At 61.5% G+C, this 22,520-nt stretch overlaps 1 protein-coding gene across 2 annotated transcripts; it reads left to right on the top strand.

The window, feature by feature from the left end:
* Positions 1-57: 57 nt before the first annotated feature.
* On the top strand, positions 58-20,789 carry ARID3A (AT-rich interaction domain 3A). Of its 2 annotated transcripts, none has more exons than XM_048927722.1 (9): positions 58-176; positions 1,774-2,654; positions 3,217-3,568; positions 17,603-17,675; positions 18,993-19,176; positions 19,268-19,515; positions 19,922-20,218; positions 20,302-20,391; positions 20,502-20,789. In XM_048927722.1, the coding sequence occupies exons 2-9, from the start codon at positions 2,242-2,244 to the stop codon at positions 20,723-20,725; spliced, it is 1,881 nt and encodes a 626-aa protein (XP_048783679.1). In that variant the 5' UTR covers positions 58-176; positions 1,774-2,241; the 3' UTR covers positions 20,726-20,789. The 2 variants fall into 2 exon arrangements, with proteins under 2 accessions (XP_048783679.1, XP_048783680.1); XM_048927723.1 differs by having other exon boundaries at positions 58-183.
* The last annotated feature ends 1,731 nt before the right edge of the window (positions 20,790-22,520 follow it).

The following is a 22,520-nucleotide window of genomic DNA, read 5'->3' as shown; positions in this document are numbered from 1 at the left end:
GTGGCGGGAGCGGCGGGCCAATGGCAGCGCGGGGCGGGGCACTGCCGGGCCCCCCTGCCCGCCCGTCCGGAGAGCAGCCGACGTGCGGGCACCGAGCGCAGCCCCGGCCCCGCTGCAGCCCGAGCCCCGGGCGGCCGTGGCTGCTATGTGGCTTCGTGGCGCGCGGCCTCCACCGGGTAAGAGGTGCGCACCGGGGCCGGTTACCGCGGACTGGGGCTCTTCTCCTCGCTGCCGCTCTGTGGGTGGCTCTGGGCTGCCCCGCGTTCGGTACCCGAGGTCACGGACGAGTCTCTCTCCCGCGGCGCGTTACCGGTGGTCCGCGGTGCTTTTCCCCTCCCCTTCCCCCTCTTCCTCCCTCTCCGTGGTCGGTAACGGCCGCAATGCCGCGCGCCGTTTGCTCGGCCCGGGACTTCCCCTCCGTCCGACTCGAGCCGCGCCGCCGGCTGCCCATCCCACGGTCGGTTACCGGAACCCCGTTGGTGGCGCTGAAGCCAGCGGGGACCGCAGGAATCCCCGCGGTGCCCACGCACTGCGAACGGGGCTGCGGAGGACGGCACCGGGCACAGCTCACAGAGCCGCCCCGGCCTTCTTCTGTTCCCCCCCGTACCCTCCCCTCGCCGTGCCTCGTTCCCGGCCGCTGCCACGTGCCCCGGGCCGAGTCCCCCCCCCCCTTCCCACCCCCACCTCCGTCTCCCCTTGGGCTCCCTGTGCCCGTCCCCACGCGCAGCGGCACCGCCGGGCTCTGTTTCTCCTCCCTGTGCTCCCCGACTGCGAGCCGGACCCGGGAGCGTTCAGTTCCAGCGCCGTCCCCACGCGAGGGTGAGCGACTGCCCGTGGGGCTGCAGGCACAGAATGGGGCCGGACAAAGGGGCTCGGGGTCACCGTGCTATGGAACTGCAAATCCGGGGATCTGTGCGCCCGTACGGTTACCCCACAACCCTCTATTTCTGTGGCTGCAGCATAAATTGGCCCCAAATGCTTCCAGTGGGAATAGGCAAAGTGGGAGGCAATGGGGAATCTGAGGCTTGGGAAGCTGGTAACCCCTAATGGCAGCCGGTAGCCCTCCGCCCTCGGGGCTGTGTAGGTGTTCCCCACCATGAGCCATTGCAGGGAATGGATGAGATCTGGTTGCCAACCCTCGTAGGCTTGAGGTGATTTCCCCTTTCCTGAATGAACCCCCAGCAATGCAGTTTGATGAGGGGAGGGGGCTCCTGGCGTGCTGCTGGCTGAGCCCCCGTTCCTCGTGCTGTTGGATGGTGCCAGGCCAGACACCTCAGTGTTTCTAGAAGGGGATTAACTGGGACGAGTGACCTTGTGGGTGGCTCACCTAGGAGAGGGCTGTCCTGCCCTGCAGCACAGCGTCCATGGGACCCCTACAGGATTCTGTGTTTTGGGACCATGCTTGGGGTGCTGACCGTGGGTGCTTCCCACATGTGGCATCTGCAACTCTGGGGAGCAGTGTCTGCCCCGAGGATGGCGACGCTGCACCCCACGTGTCCTCAGTGTCCCTGAGTGTCCTGCTTGGTCCCAGCAGCAAGGGACAGGCGGTGATGATTCCCTGTGTGGCCCCAGCAGGGTCTGTTATCTGCACTGCTGCTATCCGAGCTGCCTGGAGGCCCGGCTGGGCTATCTGGATGCAGGCCCCTTCCCCCTGCAGCAGCAGGGCCCAGCCTCCCTATCTCATTAGCTCGAGATTAATGAGGCTCCTGGGCTGTCTTTAACTCCTTCCTGCTCGCCGCCTCCTGACCCTCTTCTTTACTTGTCCCTGTGCAGGTTTGCGCCCACGCCTGGCCAAGGCTCAGCTGCCTGAGGACTGAGGATACTTTGCAGCCAACGGGGGGCCAAGGGCTGAACGCAACCCCTGGAAGTGCCTGGCAGTGAGGACGGAGCCATGCGCCTGGCAGCCGCCTGCTGACCCCACCAAACTCCTGACAACAGCCGAGCATCCCGAGCCCACATTCCCAACAGGAGCCCTGCGGCAAAACAAAGCGTGGGGTGGGCCGGGGGGCTGCATTGTCCCTTTCTGACCCACCTCGTGCCCCCCACGGCCTCGCAGAGCCCCCCAGTGCCTCTGCCGCCCTCCTGGGGGCTCGGCAGCCCCCTCACAGGGCTGCCCGCCCCACCGCCCTCGCCTTGGCCTCCCGCCCTGCTGGAGCGCGGCACCCTGCCGGGCGCTGCCCCCCGCGCCCCCAGGGCATCTCCCCCCGCCCCCCCGGGGCCCTGCCTCCCACTGGCAGAGCCATGAAGCTGCAGGCAGTGATGGAGAACCTGCAGCGACAGCAGCGCGCCCGGCTGCAGCAGGCTCTGGAAGCACGGCAGCAGGAGCAGCAGCAGCAGCAGCAGCAGCAACGCTCCACGCCCCCCCCGGCGCAGCCCCCGCCGGCCTCAGGACAGACCCCTGCCCGGGGACGAGGCCCTGATTTGGCCCCAGCCCCTTTGGAGGAAGGCACGGAACCTGAGAGCGCTCACATCCAGAGGGCACAGATGGCTGCCCTGGCTGCCATGCGGGCCGCAGCCGCCGGCCTCAGCCACTCATCCAGCCCAGGGCTGTCGGAGGAGAGCCAGGAGGAGGAGGAACGTGGTGAGGAGGAGGAAGAGGAAGAGGATGGTGGTGGCTACCAGCAGGAGATGGGCTCCGAGGAGGAGGAGGACCTGTGAGTACATGGCAGCACATGGGGCTCAGGGAGGAGCAGGGGAGCCGGGGCAGGTGGGCAACAGCACTGGGCCCTCCCTTGGAGACTGTGCGTGGTGCCTGGGCTGGGCTGGAGCTGCTGCCCTGTTGACAGACACTGGAATCGGCTGTTTTCACCTTTCCCAGACCCATGTGGAGCCATCTGCCTCATGGCGCTGGTTCCTGGCGCTGGCTGGGCACTAGGTAAAATTCAGCTCTGTCTGAGAGCCACACTGGGGCAGTGATACGGGATCCCAGTCTGGTTCTGAATGATGACGGGCCATCCGTGGTGCCTCTGCCTGACCTGCAGCTCCCTGGGCAGGTCACAGACTCCCAAAATGAGGGACAGCCCACAGAGATGGCTGGAGGCCCAACAGACCTCATTCATATGCTGCTGAGGGTCTGGGAAAGGCTTCTGGAAGTAGGGAGGGCTCGTGGGAATGTCTTCCCACCTCCTGCCCATGAGTCTGACTCTGCAGGAGTGCTGTGCAGATGGGCCACCTTTAGGGTGCTAATCACACATCTCCCCCCTTTCCCTGCTCTAGGAAGGGCAAATGGGATGAAGAAGAATTTGAAGAGGACCTGGGCGAGGAGGAGGAGGAGGAGGAAGAAGAAGAAGAAGAGGAAGAAGAGGAGGAGGAAGAAGAAGAGGAAGACTATGAGGAGGAGGAAGACATGGGCGAGGAGGGGCTGGGCTCAGCGGAGGCGGTGCGGACAGGCACGGGGTCCCTGCTGCTCCGAAAGCCGCCGGCACCTCAGCACTGCCGGGGTGAAGCACAGCGGCTGCCGGGCGCACAGGAGCGACTCCCAGCTGGACTGGGCCCCCAGGGCCACGCACAGCTCCCACAGCCTGCACCCGACCACGGCGACTGGACCTACGAGGAGCAGTTCAAGCAGGTAGGAGCCGAGGGGACGTGGGGTTGGAGGGTTGAGCTGGGTTCGGTGCTGCTAAGAAACCGCCGGGTTCCTCTGGGGTTTGAGTCCCTCGGCTCGTTGCAGGGAGCTGGGAGAATTGCTGGGAATGGAGAGGGGGGGAAAAAATGTCACTCTGGATTTGCAAATGTGAAGATAGCTCTTGGGTTTGCTCTTCTCCACGTTGCTGGGGTTGTTTTGGTGGGCTCTGTGCCAGCAGAGGCTGCAGCCCCCCAAGCTCTGGACTCTCTTCCACGTGCCTGGCCGTGGGCTGCACAAACCCGAGCTCGGGGCTAATAGAAGGAAATAGTGTAAAGCGGGGCTCCCCGGGGGCTGCCCCGGCCCTTTGATGTGTGTGTTTAAGTACATCTGAGTTTAGGGCTGGGGGGAGGGGGCGAGAGCAAACAGCAGCAGATGGGACCCAGATGGAGAGTGTGATGTTTTGGGAGGGGTGCAGTGGCCGCTGCCCCTCGCTCAGCTTGGGGAGGTGGGCTGGGGGCTGCTGCTGGGGCACGGGCAGCACTGTGCCATCGCATTGCCTCTGTGCTGTGAGAGGAAAACGGCTGCCCAGGGCTGGAGGCTGTTGCACAACTCCCGGCCGCCCCAGCAGCGTACAGCCAGGGTTGGAGAATTTCACAGCGTGCTGGGGCAGGGAAGAGAACGCCCTGGACTGCATTCGCATCCTGGGTGAGCAGTGCTGTGGGGATCTGGGGGCTGCCCTGCTGGCTCTGATCGGGGGAGCAGCAGGACAGGAGCTGTGTGGATCCCGCAGTGCCTGTGCACAGCTGCAGGGCTGGGAGCCTTTGCTGGAGCAGGGCCACTTGGCACCATTTGGCACAGCACGTGGCTGAGCTCCCTGCGCTGCTGCCATCCCTGTGCCCACCATCCGCAGCACGGCAGGCACCGAGGGCAGCATTCAGCCCCTGCTGCCCCTTCCCTGGGTGCTTCACAGCAGCCTTGGTGCCTTCGTTGCTCCTCCGTAACCCCAACGTACGTCCGTGTGGGTTTTATGAACACATTGAACTTTTCCTGTGCTGTCTCGAGTGCGTACATATCCTCACCTCCTGGCGCTGCATCGTCTTTCTTCTTGTGGTTTCTCTCTTTTGTACTTCCTGTAATTAGAGAGTGGGGGACGTAATCTTTTTATCTGTGAAAAGGCTTTTAGACACCACGGCTGTGATCTTCCTGTTTGTCGCTGTATGAGCGTATCCCAGCCCTGTGCAGGGAGCTCCCGGCCATCGGTGCCCAGCAGCACAACGTGGGGCTCAGTCCCACCTCTCCCACCCCACAAATGGATACGAGGGGGTCGTGCACCCATCCCTCTGGGCACCACCGGGACAGCTTCCTGGTTGTGTTGGAAGCACCCAGCGTTGAAGGGGAAGGTGCCTGCTGCCTCCGTGCCGTGGGTGGAGGCAAGGAAGCAAAGCGCCCGCTCGGGGAGAGGCTTCCCCCGGCACGTCAGCTTGGATCCTGGCCTCTGGATTGAGGCCAGGGGCTGCGAGCAGCGCCTGCCCGGGAGCTCCTCCTGGCTGCCCTCCAACGCGTGCCTCCCAGCTCGCCCCGACCCAGCTGACGGGCTGGGAAGGAGCAGCAGGAATGTAAACACAGCGCAGGCAGGATGCGCCCGGCTCCGGGGGGCGCGGGGGCTGCAACCTCTCTGCTCTGTGCCTTTAACCCAGTGTGGAAAGACTCGATTGCGAACGCAGTGCTGCAGCCCAGGGATGGAGTGGAGAGGGATTCTGGTGCTGGGGGGGTTCTTTTATTTGCTCACCCGCCGCTCGGGGCTGTGAGCGCTGCTGTGAGCGCTGCTGTGCAGTGATGGTGTTGCTGTGATGGGGACGTGCAGCTTGAGGAAGGTGCTATTTCTGGGTTCCTCTTTATTTTGCAGCCGAGCTCCTCGCAGGCCAGCTCTGCTGGGATGCAGCTCCGGCAGCCCCCCGCAATCCCACCCTCCCTTTATGGCTGCATTGCCCCAGGGGGGGCTCTGCGCTCCCCTCTGCCGAGGCACTTTATTGACTCATTTGGGGCAGATTCCTGCAAATCAGCCCTCTGGAAGCTGCTGTGCAACGGGGCGAAGGGGAAGCGTGCGGGGTCGGGAAGCCAATGCGTGGCACCTCCCCATCCCTGGGGACGGCCACTGAGAGGCAGAGGTCAGCTCCTGCTGACCTGGGCGCTGCCCGTGCAGCAGCAGAACAAAGGAGCCTGCAGGGCTGGGGGCTGCCGGGGGCTCCTCGGTGGGGAGCTGGGGGGGCTGCAGGCTGGGGGCTCAGCTTGTTGCTGGTGCCAGAGCAGTGCTGAAATCCTTTGCTCCTGCTGGCTGTAAGCTCGTCGCTGCGCTTGTGCTGGGCTGGGTGAGGAATGTGCCTTTTCCTGCAGAGGAAAATCCCCTTTGCAGGATGATGATAGTGAGACCCGCAGCAACCAGTGCCTGGGGGAGGGCACAGCTGGAGGCAGTCGGAATGCTTCTGAGAACCTCCATTCCTGGGAACCATGGGGTTTTTGGGCCCTTTACCCAGTGCAGGGCTCGATTCAAGGAATGACCCCAGCCCGCTGTCCACATCCCTCCCCAGTAACAGAGAGCAACGTGGCCCTCGCTCTTCGTTTCGCCTCCCTCCCTCTTCCTTCCTTCCTATAAAAGCCTGCAGTGGGGCTGACCCCCTGTGCCTGTGGGGCAGGAAAAGGTTTGTGCTGGTTGCCTTTCATCTGCCTCAAGTGGGATGCTGAGACCAGGGCTGGCGTCAGCCAGGCAATGCCACTACATCTGGGCTCCCAGCATCGAGCCTGGAGCTCTCAGCCATACATAGGCAACTGGAATAAGGCAATCCTGGAGCTCTGTGGACTGTCCCCATGCCCAGAGACACCGCAGGCTCTGGCTATGGCCGTGCTGGGCTGTGCTTGGGTGAACTGCTGAGCACGGGCAGCTCAGTGCCTGCAAACAAGCCGGCGGTGCAAAGTGCTGCGTAATGCTGCCCTGGGGAGCACAGAGCTGGAGGAACCTCAGCAAAGGACCCCAGTGCGCAGTGCAGTGCCCCAGGAGAACCCCTCTCCTGACCTTTCTGTTTCGGGTGAGGATATGACTGCACCCCACTAATACCAGGAGCCTGAACCGGGGGTGCGCTCGCAGCCCACGCCATCGCAGTTTCCTGTCCCTGCCCCTTTTGGAGTTTCCTGTGCTGAATGTGAAAGCCAGCTGCTGGTTGTGCACCGTGGGCAGGCGCACGGCTCTGATTCAGCAGCAAGCCAGGTGTGTGCACCCCATCACCCCATAGGGGAACCAGGGCTGCCCTGCCACAGAGGTGTGCGTGTGCCAGATTTCGGAGCTGGCAGCAGGGATGGGGCTGGGAGGAGCTGATTGCGCCCTGCTTAGGGTCGCTTTGCCTCTCTGTGCCTGCTGCCTGCCATCACAGCTGGGCTGTTGGTGAGAGCTCGGTGCCATGACTTGGTGCTGCAGGCAGGTGCTGGAGCCCCATGGTTCTGTTCCTATTTAAAAGCAGCTTTAAAAAAGCCCACGGAGTGGGGGGAGGTTGGCTTGTGGTGAGCTGCTGGTGCTTTTAGGGGAGACGGGAGGTTTCTGAAGCGTTCCAAATTGGGATGCCTCAAACACGCTGGTAGCACAAAAACCTCAGTCCTTATCTGCTGCTGAGCAAAGCCTGCCTGAGATACGGGGTTTCAAAGTGCAACGGTTAGGAAAAAAAAGCAACAAACTGAAAGCAACTCGGTAACCCCAGCACGGAGCTCAGGCCGTGTCCCATTCCTCACTGGTCTGGACAGGGAAAAACACCCTGGGCTTTTGCTGATAGACGTGCTGTTTTCGTTCTCCTCTCGCTGATGGCAGCGTGGCGGATGGGGGGTAATTGCAGGCAGCCCACAGAACTGGGTGGTTGTAACACGAGCGTCTCGGTGCCCCTGGGAACGATGCTGGTTCCTGGGTCAGATTCACCCTGCAACTCAGTCTGTCCATCAGTCTGTCTGTCCGTCCGCCTGCACGGCGCTGGGGCCGCAGCCCCCGGGGCAGGTGCCCTCAATGGTTTCATGCTGTTCACATGACTCAGGCAGCAATTAAAACTGAAAAGGGGGAAATGCAAGAGGGGCCGAGGAGGCAGAGGAAATGGTGATTTCTTGCTCAAAGGCGCCCTTTGAATGCAGCCGGTGCCGCTCGCAGTGCGCAAGGATCCAACGTCGCTTTTGTTCCGGATCGGCCCCCTCTGATGGCTCTGGGGGAGGCAGTTGGTTGTGCAGCCCCAGGGATGTTCATGGCTTCTGTGGTGAGCACAGCGATCCTCTCCCGCGGCCGTTTGTGGTGAAGGTCTTAAAGCTGTTCCTTATAGCGCTCATTTTTGGGGGGTAAAAGCCCAAATGGTGTCCGGTGCTCAATGGGGTTGGCTCCATGCTCCCCACTTTGCCCAGCCCCTGCCAGCAGCTGTGGGCACTGGGGCTGTGGTGGAAGGGCATGAGGGTGGCGAAGAACCCCCCCCCAGCTGTAGATTTCCATCAGCTACACACAGAACAGCAAACTGCCAAATGCTGCTCCCGATGGGTGTGGGGAGCCTTCCCCATAGCAGAATTGAGATCAGCCCAACCTCTCCTTTCACTGGGGGGGGGAGGGAAGAGGGGGAACCGGGGCAGATTCCCCCCCTGCAGGGGCTATGCCTCTCTTAACAACAGTAGAAGAGTCCATTTACTTTCTTTTAAAATATCGATCGGAGCTTTATTGCGTTAGCGAGCCGAGCGGATGAGCTGCCCCCAGGGAGGCAGAGGGGCCTCTTCCTCGGGGGGTCCCCCCACCGTGTGCCCTCCCACACATACCCTATGGTGGGGGGGGGGGGGTCAGGCAGATAGAGCTGGGCCCCAACCCCAGGCACTGCTGCACCCGGAGGACGGCGATTGCAGCGCCTGGCGGGCAGATAACGGGGCTGAAGAGGAAATGGGGGGGTATGGCAAGGAGAGGGGGGTTGGGGGGGGGGGGGGAGCAGGAGAAGCGCTGGGAATGCGTGGGGTGGGAGTTGAGTTGCGTGCGGATGAGTCGCTTTCAAAGGCGCTGGGTTTGCTCCTTGTTCGGGTTTTGTTTGCTGTAAAGTGCAAAGCTGCAAATCTAGAGTGTCGGGGGTGGGGGGGAGGCAGGAAATCCCTGCCCCTCTCTGTCCCTGTCCTGCTCTTTGCCACCCACTGAAGGGTGTTCCTGGTGAGGGATCCATCATGGTAATCAGCTCAGGGTGCTCCAGGAGCCTTCCCGCAGCCCTAATCCCCCAATCCCAGCCGGGGGTCAGGGACTTCTCCTCGGCTTAGCCACAAAGTGCCTCCTGGCAGCCCTGGCTCAGGCATCTCGGCTGCTGGGTCATTGCTCTGGAGGTGCCACCTTCCACCGGGGCACGTTGCTCCCTGCAAGGCTCTGGGATGCCCGGTTGGCCTGTGCCAGAGAGACCGACCCAATGTTCAAACCAGGGGTGGGAGGAGAGGACGGAGCAGGGCCAGCCCTGCTGCTGATCGTCACGCTTCTGGGCTGGGGGTCCCGAACTGCCGCCTGCACCACGAGCATCACCCCCTCCTTCAGAGCCTCAGGGCTGAATCACAGTGCTGCAGAGGAGGCAGCAGCCTCACGGCTCCGGCACAGCTGAACCAACAGGAATAAGGGCTTATTTAAAAGAGAGGGGAAAAAAAAAAAAAATTGTTGCAGAGAATAGAGCACAAACCCTTTGTCAGCAAAGCAAACAGCCGTGCCGGGAGCAGAGCAGTTGGGCAAGGGTGCAGCGTTGCTCCATCGCCCTATTTCTGGCCGAAACCACAGCAGAAACACCAAGCTGCTGGGGGCGGCCGGACGTGCTGCAATCGTGGGGTGGGGGGCCCTTGGGTGGGGGGCAGCCGCTCCCCGTGTGCTCAGCCCTGATAAGGCACCTGCCTGCATGGCTGCCGTGCCGGGAGCTGTGGGCGCAGCCCCTGACCCCCTCTGTGACCCTCGCTGTAAGTCCCTTAATCTCTCCACGCCTGGGTCTCTTGTCTGTAAAGTGGAGCTGATGATAATCCTGCCTTTGTCGTGGCTGCTCCTGGGCAGGGACTGTGCTCGCTGTGGTGGAGGGAGCCCTGCTGGTACCTGTGCTCTGCAGGATGCTACGGGGAGGGGGACGGGAGGCTTGGCCCCCCACCTTGGTTCCCATCTGAGCATCGCCCCCGTCTGCAGCGCAGCGTTGGCCGTGGAAACGTTTTGGTGAGGTTCTGCCGTGCGCCTCAGCAGATTGGCAGCGATGGTTTGTGGGGCTGACACCCGCAGCTGGCTGCTACCAGGGCCATCCGCAGCCAATGGGCCTCCCCTGAAGGGCTGGGGGTGGCACAGCCTGACCAGGACCAGCCCCCCCCCCCCCCGCCATGGGGACAGCTTGCTGTGCAGCGCCCGCCGGGACCGAGAGGTACGAGGCCTTGCATTTCAGGAACAGATTTGCAATTACACAAATCCCCAGCCCTACCGGGGCTGAGAGTGGAAACCCTGGGTGACTCATCTGCTTTGGCTTACAATGATCTCCTTTCTAATACGATCATTTACATATGGTGGAATTTAAACCCCAGCTTGCCTACAACGGCTAATTCAGCCACGCTCCTGCCCCTTCTCGCCTCTGCCCGTGCAGGTGCTGGAGCTGCACACCCTACCCATGCACCATGCCCATGCACCCTGCCCATGCACCCTGCCTGCAGCCCCAACCCAGGCATGCATGCAGCCAGCAGTGCCCCCCATAGAGTCCCAGCTCTGGGGTGGATTCCCCTATAGAGCCACTCACTCCTGGTGCCGGGGTGTTGCTGCCTTGGACACGCTTTCTCAATACTTACTGACTGCACTGAATTAATATTTGCACAGGGTCAGGTGTGATAGAGAGCATGTGTCAAGGGCATGCACAAACACATACGTGGCGAAGGGCTGCGGGAGCCGCTGGTGGAAGCTGACTTCCAAATGACCTTTCCTGGATGGCAGCTTTTGGCTGGAAAGAGAGGAACTGCCCCAAAAACAGCGTGCTGCCGGGGCTGCCCCCCATCATGGGGTGGCTGTGGCAGTCGGGTTGCTCTGGCATGGGGAGGAAAGGGGCTCCCTGGTGACCTCTCAGCAGCCCACACTGCACTGTGCCATTTGCATTCCAGCCATGAACTCTGTGCGCTTTTATTGGAGCCGGAGCCCTGCGAGCTGCCACCAGCACTCAGTCCAAAATAGTTGTTTGAAATGCAATTGCAGCAGAATTCACTTCCTCCTTTGTTAAAAAAAAAAAAAAGAGGGAAACAAGCAACCACCCAACTGTCCCCACGGTGCTGGAGCTGGATCTGAACCCTGCTGTGGTGAAACCACAGTGGCACCGAGTGGCACCGAGCCCTCAGCCAGCAGACCCTGCATGGCACAGCATGGTGCTCCAGGCCTGGGGTGGCTCAGACCCTTGGGGAGGGTCATGCAGTGCAGGCAGGGACCTGGACGGGCTGTTCCTTCTGCTCTCTTTCCCCTCCCTGCTGCTGAAGCTGACAGAACCGGCTGAGCCGTTCCCATCTCAGGCGGGTGCTGGGCGCCTTTCCGCCGCCGCCAACCCCGGTGACTTCGTGGTGCTTGGCATAGAGGGGGGGCAGGATCAGCCCCTCTACATGTGGGGCGGGTGGCTGACACGGGGCAGACAATGGGGGGTCAGGGAGGTTAAACGGCGACTAATTCGCTCTTTCAGTGTCTCCCTCTGCGTGGTGGTGACACCCGTATTGTTGGCGCTGACACCGGCCGCGTCCTCCAGCTGGCGGCGGTGGGGATGTGTCCCCGTGCAGCGCCCTGTGGCAGGGACAGCAGTGCAGGGGCAGCACAGGAGGGGCTGGGACCTCCACCCCAGCAGGAGACCAGGCTAGGGAGGGCAGGAGATGCCAGACGTCTGAGTTGGGGACTTTGTGATGGGCTCCCACTCATCCCTGTCCCCTGCCCCGTGTCCTGGGGGGATGGCTTTGGTGTGCCGCTGCAGGAGGGCTTCAGCACGCAGCCATAGCTGGGCTTGGGTTGGGTGCCTCGAGGCACAGCAGAGGGGATGTGGTCATAGCAGTGCTTGGGGATTTTACTGCTGGTGGCATCAGGAGGGGTTTGCAGCCTTTCTGAGAAATCAGGAGCGGATTTTACCCACGTGATGTGGGAGTGACGACATCGCCAAGGGTGCCCCTGGGATCTCTGGGTCCCTCTGGGTCCCTCAGCCCAAGGGAATGGCAGGACAGGCACCTGCGGTGGGGCCCCGTGCCCCCACTCCGGGAGGCGGCCGATCTGTGGAGGGGACAATGCTGGGAACCAGAGGGAACAATAGAGCCAACGGGAAGCGCAGCGCTGACGACCCTGTAAACCTCTCCCTGCAAACGTACCCAGGCTCCCCCTCCGGAAAGGGGCCCTCTCTGGGCTGCCCTGGGGATGGGGAGCACCCGTGCCCCCCCACACCCCAAGCACTGAGCTCAGGCAGCAGGAATCCAGCCGGGCCAGTCAGCGCAGCCGCCCTCAGTGCCGCCGGTGAGGCTGCCCCAGCCCTGTGCAGACCCCCACCCATGGGGAACTCTGCCTTTCTGCTGCTTCCAGGCTCCGTTGGACCCTGCTTTTGGGGAGGGGGTTGAGCCCAGGCGTGGTGCATCGCCTCAGGATCTCTGGGGAGTCAGGAGCATTTGCATAGGGCAGGGATGGGGACAGCCCTGTGGTGGGAGGTGACCCCGTCCCTAAGCTGAGCTCTTTATCTGCCCACAGGATCGGGGATGTTCACCCTTCCTGCTGCTCGAGGGATGGGTGGAAAGGAGCCGGCCGTGCTCATCACGCGGTCAGCCGATACGAACCTGATACCTCAGCACAGCTGCTGGGCGGGCAGCAGCCCCTTCCGCAGTCCCCCCGGCAGCTGAACACCCTTGGGGCTGGGAGGGTCACACTGTCGTCCCCCTGGGTATGCCTGTATCATGCCTGTGGACCCCGAGATGTGCAAACTGCACTGCGGGCACCGGGTGCCCCAAAGCAGCAGCTCAGCTTTACGGGAAACCATGTTGGAGCAGCGTCATCCGAAACTCTTTATTTCAGGACTCGTCACCAGAACTCTAGTTTTTACTAATGACTTTCTTTTTCTAAAGAATTCCACCTCCCCACCCCCCACCAGCGCTGTGCCCCGAAACCAGGCACCGGTGTGAGCAGCGCAGGGCTGATGGTGTGCAGTGGGACAGGGGCAACACAGGGGGATGCCAAGGGGTGGGTGGGGGTCCTCACATGCAGCCCACTTAGGAGCTGCAGGGAAAGCCCTCTCCAAGTGTATGCTATCCATGTAACACCTCCTGGCAGCTGAGCTGCCCCCTGCTTCGCCCCTCTGCTCTCAGCAGAAGGGAAGGAGAAGGGCAGAGCAAAGCCCTCAGTCACGCCAGCCATGCTGAAGCACATCACAGTGTGCTCAGTTCTGCTGCTGCTGCACGGAGCAGGCTGGTGGCCGCTGGGTTTCCCTCTGTTCCCAGAAAGCTCCTGCATCGTGCTTTATTTGTGTGGGTTGTTGTTTATTTTTCTCCCTAAACAGCAGTCCTGACTGCTTTATTCCCCATAGTGCTCGGCCCATTGCTGGTGGGGATTTCAGGGCACCTGGGGGGGCGGGGGGGAGGTTTCCCCTACCAGCATGCAGCCTGCACATCACAATAGGCTGGGAAGAGAAAGGAGGAAAGCAGTGAGTGTGGAACCTGCCTGATGGTGGGAAAAAAAAGGCCGTGGAAATGATTCCCTGGGGCTTGGAAACTCAGAACCGCAGCGCTGTGGCGTTTGCAGCTCGGGTCCCGGCACTGTGGCAGAGCGAGCCTGGTGAGATCGGCACAGATCCCGCAGGGGCCTCATTACCAGCAGCCTCGTTAACAGCCGCTTCCTGGCTTTAATTGCCATGGGTGCTCACAGTGAGGCCTCCCAATGCGTTCGTTATCTTGGCACAGCCTGGCGCTTCCCGTGCCGCTGCTGCCGCTCTCTGGCATTCCTGGCATTGCCGAGAGGCTGCTTTCCATGAGCCCTTTGGAAGCCAATGGGTCAGGATTTTCATGTAATCTGGTTCGAAGGGTTGATCTGGCCATCTACACTGTGCCAGGATCCTGCAGGCTGAAGCTCAGCACTCTTCCTGCCCAGGAAACAGCAAACAGCCACATGGCACCACGATGCGCCCGGAGCGCGGTGACGGTGATGGTGACACCAGGCACCACTCATGGGCTGGAGGAGCTGAGGCGTGGGCACCTTCATCCCCGGTGTCCTGGGGGTGGCTCTGCTCTAAGAGGATATCGTGGGGGCAGCTGTGTGACAGATTAAGCCATTTCCACCTCCCTAATGATGAGATGTAAATCTATCGGCTCAGAGTGGCCCCGGCTCGCAGCGCACCATGCTGGCACTCACTGCACCGCGGCACCTGCTGCTCTCGGTCCGGCCGGTGCACGGTTTCACACGTTGCTGAAATGAGAACCAGTTTCAGTTCCTCCTGGTTTATTTTAGCTCCTATCGCTGTGTGCCGAGAGGAGGGGATGGGTGCGTGTGGTCAGAGGTGTCTGGGGCAAAACGAGATGCCGTCAATGCAAGGAAATCCTGCGAGGGGCCAAGGAATGGACTGGATGATCGTGGAGCTCTTTTCCTTAATGGCTCTGTGATTTGATGGTTCCACGTCTCTGCCTGTGCTCCATGGTGCCCCCTGGTTCCCCCCAGTGCCGTGCTGGGAGCACTGAGGCCAGGGCTGCGCACAGACAGTGCTGAGCATCCCGCATGGCTTCACACCAGCATTTGGGTGAGCACAGGCCGGCAGCATCCGCCCCACTGCAGGACTTTGGCACAGGATCGCCAGAGCTCAGCTCTGTCAGCACTTTCCCCGCCGAGAACCCACGGATCAAAGGTGCACGTAACGATCGGCGCACGCGGCCGGGCAGCCCTCCCTGCTCCACTAATCCCCTGCAGCTGAGCAGATGCACGTTTTCCTCAGCTGATGGTTAATTTTCTTTCATCCTCTTAAATGCGGATGTCCAACGTTTCCTTTGGGATTGAACCCCCAGGCCAGGGGGCACCTGGCCAGGGTGTGGGGGGCCCCCATGCGAGCCACCAGCGCCTCGCTGGAGGTCCTGGGCTGTTCCTGGCAGCGCTCATCTCTTCCCAAAGCCAAACATGGATTTGGTGCATCCCAGTGCAGCCCAGCAGCCTGAGGACAGACCCCAGGAAACTTTATTTAAGAGCTGCCTTTATAAAAGTTGAATGAGATGATGCTTTAATAAATGGCTAATCAATGGTTAGAGCTCTGCAGGTTAATAGGCTGCATGTGACCCTCATGCTGGGCGCTGCTCTGGGACAGCTGTGCCGTGTGCTGGGTTTGGACGCTGCCCCATGGGCACCAGGCACTCGATGTGGCCCCTTCCCAGCACTTTTGTTCCTTTGCATTTCCTTTTTTCCTCCCCCGCTCCAGCAGAGCCGAGCAGCAGGGCGATGTTTTCCCAGCCTCCCCCTCTGCCTCCCTGGATTTGTGTTTAATCAGCTGGCTCTGCTGAGAAAGCCTTGGCCGCCTCCGTCCCACCTCCTCCGTTCCTTTGTCTGAGATACGGAGGGCGCACGCTGGCAGTGGGGCTCAGTGCTCTGCAGCTTTGGGTCCCCACAGGCTCAGGGTCCCCTCAGTGCTGGGGCATGGATGAGGTGGGGAAGCAGCTGCCGGCAGCACCCAGAGCCCTGCACCACTCCCAAACCTCACACAGCTTCAACCTCCCATCATCTCCACGGGAAAGGCAAAACGAAGGGCAGTGCCGTGCCCTGAGCTCAGCGCAGCGTTCCCAGCGCGCTCAGATCCAGCCACAGGCCACAGCTCTTGTCCTCTTGTCCCTGTTAGCAGGGCGCAGGGGGCACCGGCTCACCCCACGCGTGGATCCATGGGCTCGAGGTGCTCAGCAGCAGCACCGGGGAAGCCCTTCCTCCTCCCTCCGTCTGCGTGCGGCTTTCTGAGCGCTCAAGGAAACGGGGCAGGCTGGCTTGGCGCAGGCCCAGCATCCTTCAGCTGATCGGGAGCAGCCTCTGCCCAACGCCACGCCGGCCGCATCCTGAGCATCGCCCGGTGCTGCCTTAGGGCTCCTGGGGGCTGCAAAAGGGTCAGCGGTAACGATGGCTCCTGACCTCTCCTGGGCTGTTTGCTCAGGGGCTGGCCGAGCTTTTGCAAGGTTTCCAGGGGAACTGCAGGTTTATGGCTTTCCTGTAGTGCCCTTCCCTGTTATCGGCTCAGCCCCATTGATCCCTTTGATCGGCGTCGGCGGAGGAGGAATTCGGCCCCACGGGGACCCTCCTGGGGTGGGGATTTAGGGAGGGGGGGGGGTAGGGGAGGGGGTCATCCTTGTCCCTTCTCGGTGACACCAGGTCCGTGCATGCCAGTATTGGTTACCCAGTTAACCTCACGGTGCGTGCTTGCAGCGTGACACACTCGTATTTATAGCCCCCTCCCCACAGCCTGCAGTTGTTCAAAATTGTCCTTGAGAAAAGCAGGCTGGAGGGTGGAGGGGAACGGGGGGGAGGGAGGGCTGGAGGTGCAGCATCCACCCCCACGCGGCCAGGAGCCGTTGTCGTCCCCCCCTCCCAGCCCCATTCCTCTCTCATGGCACAGGGCTGCGGTGCGGCGTCGGAGCGAGGCGTGCGTGCGGAGGGCGTGATTTGCTCGGCAGATCTGCTGCCATAAATCAGGGCAGGAATGTGTCGGGCTGTCAAACAAAGGGTGGGGTCCCAAGACAAAAGCTTGGCCCCAGCAGGAACGGGTGCTTCAGGAGCGTCTGTGCACAGATCTTCCTGTCCTGGCTCATAAAAACATTTCCCAGCTGTGGACGCTCAGTGGGCGCGGGGTGCAATGAACCTCACCGGCCCCATCGGTCTCAAGTTTGCTCCAAGCACCATTCCTGGGAAATGCTTTCACAGGAGCACAGGCTGCCAGCATGCCAGGGGACAGCCACTCCCAGCACCACTCTCCTATGGCAGATTTGCTGCTTGTTGAAATGGGAGCAAGCTTTGGAGATGCTGGAAGCAGTAGGGCACGGGGCGGCTCCAGGTTCCTCATCCTGGTGTAACCCCATCCCATGGGTCCCAAGCACTCTCCTCACCGCCATCCTTTTTGGGGCTGGATCCCTGGGTGCTCCCTGAGCACACTGAAGCAGTTGCACACGAGCTCTCACCACGGCATGCACCCCACACACAGCTCCCTGCAGCCCGGCTCCGGCTCCCTCGGGCACTGCAGGTGTGGAGGAGGGATCACACCAAAGCATTGCTCCACTCTGTGCCAAGAGTGTGCTGGATTGCTAAAAATAACCAGGATCCCTGTTCTGCTGGGAGGATCCCAGGGCTGATTGCAGTCGCTCAGCCTCCGGGCCAAGCTGGGGGCAGCGCCGTGGTTTCGGGGCCGGGACCTGAGCACGACAAACGCCTGCACTCGCTCTTGTCTTGGCTGTGGCACGGCCTCATGCATGGCTGCCTCGTATCATTTTTGCATCTGGCTCCCACCGAGTGGAGTTTTCTGAGAGTTGATGCACCCATTGCAGGGCTGCCCTCCCGTCTGCCACCTAGGAGCTGCCTGCCAGAGCCTTGGCATGGTGACAAGGATGGGTCACGGCAGGGAAGGCAGCACTGCTCCCTATGGGGCTGTCCTGCTTTGCCCTGGTCCCCACTACCCCCGATGGATCTGCAGCTGCAATGCAGAGCAGAGCTTGCCTGCCCTGAGCTGCAGGGACTTTGGGACCCAACAGCTCCATGCAGTGGATCCCTGCAATGCCTGGGGGGGGGACAACTGCTGCATGGCACCCCATAGAGATCTCTGATTGCCCCATGGGGGCTTTGGGTCAGTGCACTGCTGGGAGCTGGGTCAGGGGGCTGGGTGCCCGCTCTCAGTGCTGCTGGGCACAGCTGCCCTCACTCTGCTGCACACTGTGACCACAGACCCCATCCGCTGCTTGTGGGATCGGGGGGGGATCCCTGGGGGTGGGTTTGGGGAGACACGGGGCTGCCTGGTGAGGTGTGTGCAGTGTTCTCCTCTTATTGCACAGCTGTATGAGTTGGACGGTGACCCCCGGAGGAAGGAGTTCCTGGACGACCTCTTCAGCTTCATGCAGAAGCGAGGTGAGCCCCCTCCCTGCCCACCCCCACCCGGCTCTGTCCATGGGTTTTATTTTCTCTCGTGTCATTGTAACCCAAGGTTAATGCTCCGGCCAGACTGGTAGTTAATTTTTAACCTCGTTGCAAACCGGGGTCAAACCTGCTCTGCTGGAATCCGCGCCATGAGCTCGGCGCTGTGATTCCTGCCCCAGTGCTGGCCCCACGGGGCTGATTTCATCGGCTCCATCCCCTTCAGGGTGGCTTTGCCCTCAGCCTCCCCCTGTGCTGCCCCATCCCCAGGTTATGGTGAGTCCAGAGCAGCCCCAATCCAAAGCCCAGCTCTGTTCTCAACGGGGCACCCACCTCACCGGCAGCGTCTGGAAAATGTTGACCTGTGGTATTCGAAAGGAGAATGTCAAATATCTGTGCATAGGAGCATACACACGCACAGCTCCGTGCTGCAGGCGAGGTCTGGGTGTAGCTGTGACTCCTGCTTCATCCTGCTGCAGTTTTTGGCCTGATGTAAAGCTGCCTCCTGCTTGGTATCCAGCACACAGCTCTGCCCCGGGGTGGTACGAGGGCAGCAAGTGGGCACGCAGCCCCTGCTGGTTGTACCAGTGCAGCTCAACCGTGCTCCAAATCAGCACCCTGCTCCCATCGGGGCAGCTGCAGGGCTGTGTGGGGTGGGACAGTGTCCTGGGAGGGGGCAGGAGGGTTCTGGTGCTGGAATGGAGAGAGGAGCTCAGCGTGGTGCTGTGTGCAGCCACGTCAGCTGCTGCCACCTCCCGGCACCGGGTTGGGGAGAACCAGTGCAAGGACCCACAGCTGGGGCTGCTCAGCACTGCTGGAGCCGGGGTCCAGCACTGGAAACGTTGTTGTGTGAGTGCATGCAGCCTTCTGTCTAAAAATGCATTTGGGGAAGCGTGTGTGTGTGTGTGCATGGCCCTTCCAGCACCCCCAGGTTCAGCTCTGCCCCACAGGGTGCTCCATGAGCCCCTTCCAGCTCAGATCTGGGTGATTCCTGTTGACTCCCTGCATCTCCAGCCGTGTTCCCTTCTTGCTGGGACTGGGGGGCCCCAATTGCATGCAGCCTGAGCACAGCACGACCCTCACCCCGTGGCTGCTGTTATAAATATCTGCTGTTGCTGGGTGCAGCTGCCTCTGCTTGCAAACCACGGCCGGCCCCTTTCGAGTTTCTTTTTCCTCCATGGTACTGAGCAAGATGAAGTGGGGGTGCTCACAGAAGGAAGTAGAGTGGTAGGGGAAGGGAGAAGCAGCAGCAGGACCCCCCTTTTCCTCTGCCTACCTGCACACCCCCTGCCCACTCTCTGCCCTCCCCAGGGACCCCCGTGAACCGGATCCCCATCATGGCCAAGCAGGTGCTGGATCTGTACATGCTCTACATGCTGGTGACGGAGAAGGGAGGCCTGGTGGAGGTCATCAACAAGAAGCTGTGGCGAGAGATCACCAAGGGGCTCAACCTGCCCACCTCCATCACCAGCGCGGCCTTCACGCTCCGCACCCAGTGAGCACCAGGGGGGCATGGGGGGAGGGTTGAATTTGGGGACACCGGGTGGGGATGGGGCCGTGCTGTGTCTCACTGCATCATTCCACAGGTACATGAAGTACCTGTACCCCTATGAATGTGAGAAGCGGGGCCTGAGCAACCCCAACGAGCTGCAGGCGGCCATTGACAGCAACCGAAGGGAGGGCCGCCGGCAGGGATTTGGCAGCTCGCTCTTCACCTACTCACCTGGTGGCACCCATGGGCTCCTCTCCTCACCCAAGCTGCCGGTGCCAGCCCTGGGGTTGGCCTCAGCCACCAACGGCGGTGCCATCGCTCCCGTCCAGAAGATCAAGAAAGGTAAGAGCTGCTATGTGCTGAGGGCACCGGTGGCACTGCTCCGTCCCCTCCCTGAGCAAGTTGGGTTCCCCTGGGGGCCTGGGGCTTTTGGAGACCACTGCATTGAGTCATAGAGTGATTGGGTTGGGAGGGACCGTGGTGGTCACCCAGCTCTGACCCCTGCATGGGCTGGGTGCTGGGTGCTGTAGGCTTTCTGAGCTGGGGGCACGTACCACCAGCTCGTGTCCAGCTTTTCATCCACCAGCACCCCCAAGTCCTCTCCGCAGGGCTGCTATGTGTCCATTTACCCCCCATCTGTGTTGGTTTGGGGCTGCAGTCACCCTACCCCACTCCAATAAGCAGCAGCTCCTGGTGGTGGGGTCTGGAGCAGTGTAGGTGGGGGGCTGACCCACTCTCTGCCCCACAGAGGAGGACGCACCCATCCCCATCTCCATGCCCAGCCGGCTGCCAGTGTCGCTGGCCGGACACCCAGTGGTGGCAGCTCAAGCTGCAGCCGTGCAGGTGGCAGCAGCAGCCCAGGCCGTGGCACTGGAGCAGCTGCGGGAGAAGCTGGAATCAGGGGAACCCCCAGAGAAGAAAATGGCACTGGTGACAGACGAGCAGCAGCGGCTGATGCAGCGTGCCCTGCAGCAAAACCTCCTGGCCATGACAGCACAGCTGCCCATGAGCATCCGCATCAACAGCCAGGGCACGCGCTCGCCAGGTGGGTGCCACGGTGTGGGGTTCAGGGTGGGATCGGGGCACGGGGACCTCGGAGGGGTCCATCACCTCCGCTCTCCCCCGCAGAGAACCGCCAGGACACCTCCAGCAGCACAGCCAACAACGGCACCAACAGCATCAGCATGTCGGTTGAGATCAACGGTATCGTCTACACAGGTAGGGCACGGCGCGGTGCTTTTGTCACGGTCCCAGCGTGGCATCACTCCCATTGTCACCTGCAGAGGGATGTGCCGGGTCCCCCCTGCCCAACGCTGCTCTCCCCCCAGGTGTGCTGTTCGCCCAGACGCCCGGCCCTTCCTCCTCCTCCTCCTCGTCCTCCTCCTCCTACAGCAAAGGCAACGGCGGCAGCCGCGGCGGCGGCGGTGACAAAGGCACCAACAGCAGCGGGACGGGGGGCAGTGGGAGCAGCATGGGCAGCGTCCCCCCCGCTGCTCCCCCCGCCGTGCCTGTGCCCCCCCCCAGCTCTACCTCCAACAACGCTTCGCCTTAACGCCCCCCCCCCCCCTTCCCACACACAGCCAAAACCACCCCGAGGTGCCGGGGGCTGCAGGTGGGCCGGGGCGATGCCGGGGGGGGGGTGGGGGTTAAGGGGGGGGGGCTCAGCCTCGAGGTTTTCCTTCAGGGTCTACCCGGTGCCGCCCCCCCCCCCCCCCCCCCCCTCGACCTGTTTACCTCACACACATCACACTTTGCACTGTACATTTATTATTATTATTATTATTTTTTAACTCGTGTTACCTCCAGACAGACGTACGGACGCCTGCCAACGCGAGCTTTAAATGAAACCTCCTGGCACTCGTTAAAAACAAAGCAGCAAAGCAAAACAAAAAGATAAAAAAACAGAAAAAAAAAGTTGGAAATCGGGAGATATTTTATTCATTAGATCCTTTTTCTTCCCCCCTCCCCTCCTCTATTTTGAGAACTACACTTACTCTATGGGATTTTCAGAGGTTGTCGTTTGATTGTTTTTGTTGTAAATAGCTTCTATTTTATTCTCTAAAAAGAAAAGAAGAAAGAAAAGAATCAAACTTTTAACATGCAAATGATATATATGGACATTGTCAGGGAAGCAGGAGCTGGGGAACCCATCACCTCCTTTTTCTTCTCCTCCCATGTGTACCCGAGGCTCTGGGAAGTGCTGTGAGCTCAGGGCTGCAGTGGCACTGGGGACCGTGGAGGGCGCAGTGTGTGCTGCACGCCTCCAGCTCCCGGCTTTAGTTCTCAGTGCAGACAAGCAGTGCTCAGGGATGGGATGGGTGCAGCAGGGGGGTCCTGCAGCAGCCCCCAGGGACAGGCAGTGCTCAGGGGTGCTCTGGCTGCTAACATGTGCCATGCATCCCCGTGTTCCCTCGTCCCCAGCTCTCTCCTACATTGTCAGGTGGTTTTTCTTTCAGTGCTTGATTATTTCTTTTTTTTCCCCTCCCCTGTAAGGCGATACTACTGTGCAGATCCAGTTTGGGCACATTTTCCCCCCTCCCCAGCACCCAGGGCGAGGTGACACCCGATCTGCTATTCACGCTTCCAGCAGCAAACTGGTTCTGTTGGTGATGGGACGGGCGTTTTGTTTGCGTGGTGCCGGGAGGAATCAGGAAAATGGGGTGGTGTCAGCACTGCTGCAGCTCCAGGGACAAAATCTGTTCCCTGCTGCTCCCTGTGCCCTGGGCATCGCTTCTGCCACAGCAGCACCCTCACCCACGCAGTTTAGGGGGGGAGGGCAGGAGGGATCTCAGCATCCCTCCCAGTCCGGAGGCATCGCTTGTGCTCCCCAAACCACTGCTTTAAAGCCAAAAGCTCAGAGGCGGTGCCCTCATACGATGTGGAAGGGTGCAAGGCGCTGCCCGGCTGGGCTCTGTGCATGATGCAATTCTGGGTGACGCTCAGGTCACGTCGGTGCACGATGCCATGGCAGATTTCCCTCCGGATCGGCTTTGTGCACAGCGTGGTTCGGGATGCTGTCGCAGATCGGTGCTGTTCCGAACGGCACCGCGGCAAACGCTGCTCGCGTTTGTGCACGATGCCGTTCCCACAGCGATCCCCGACACCCCAGCGCTGCCGTTTACCCTGCTTTACCCACGCGGGTTGCAGCGTTCCTTCCCCTCGTGGCCACTTCCCAGCAGTTCCTCTCCTCCCCCCACTCCCCACCCCCCCCATCCCCACATTGACCCCCATGCACATCTGCGTGACACACAATCGCGTCCCGATGCCGACCCCCTTCCCTCCCCCCCCCCCCCCCTCCCCCACCTCCCGGCGGTATCTCAATTCCTCAGGTTCTGATGGGAGCACAG

Source organism: Lagopus muta, chromosome 26 (genome assembly GCF_023343835.1).
Source record: "Lagopus muta isolate bLagMut1 chromosome 26, bLagMut1 primary, whole genome shotgun sequence".
Taxonomy (NCBI): domain Eukaryota; kingdom Metazoa; phylum Chordata; class Aves; order Galliformes; family Phasianidae; genus Lagopus; species Lagopus muta.
Note: the sequence above shows the minus strand (reverse complement) of the source record. Positions and strands in the feature narration are given on the sequence as shown.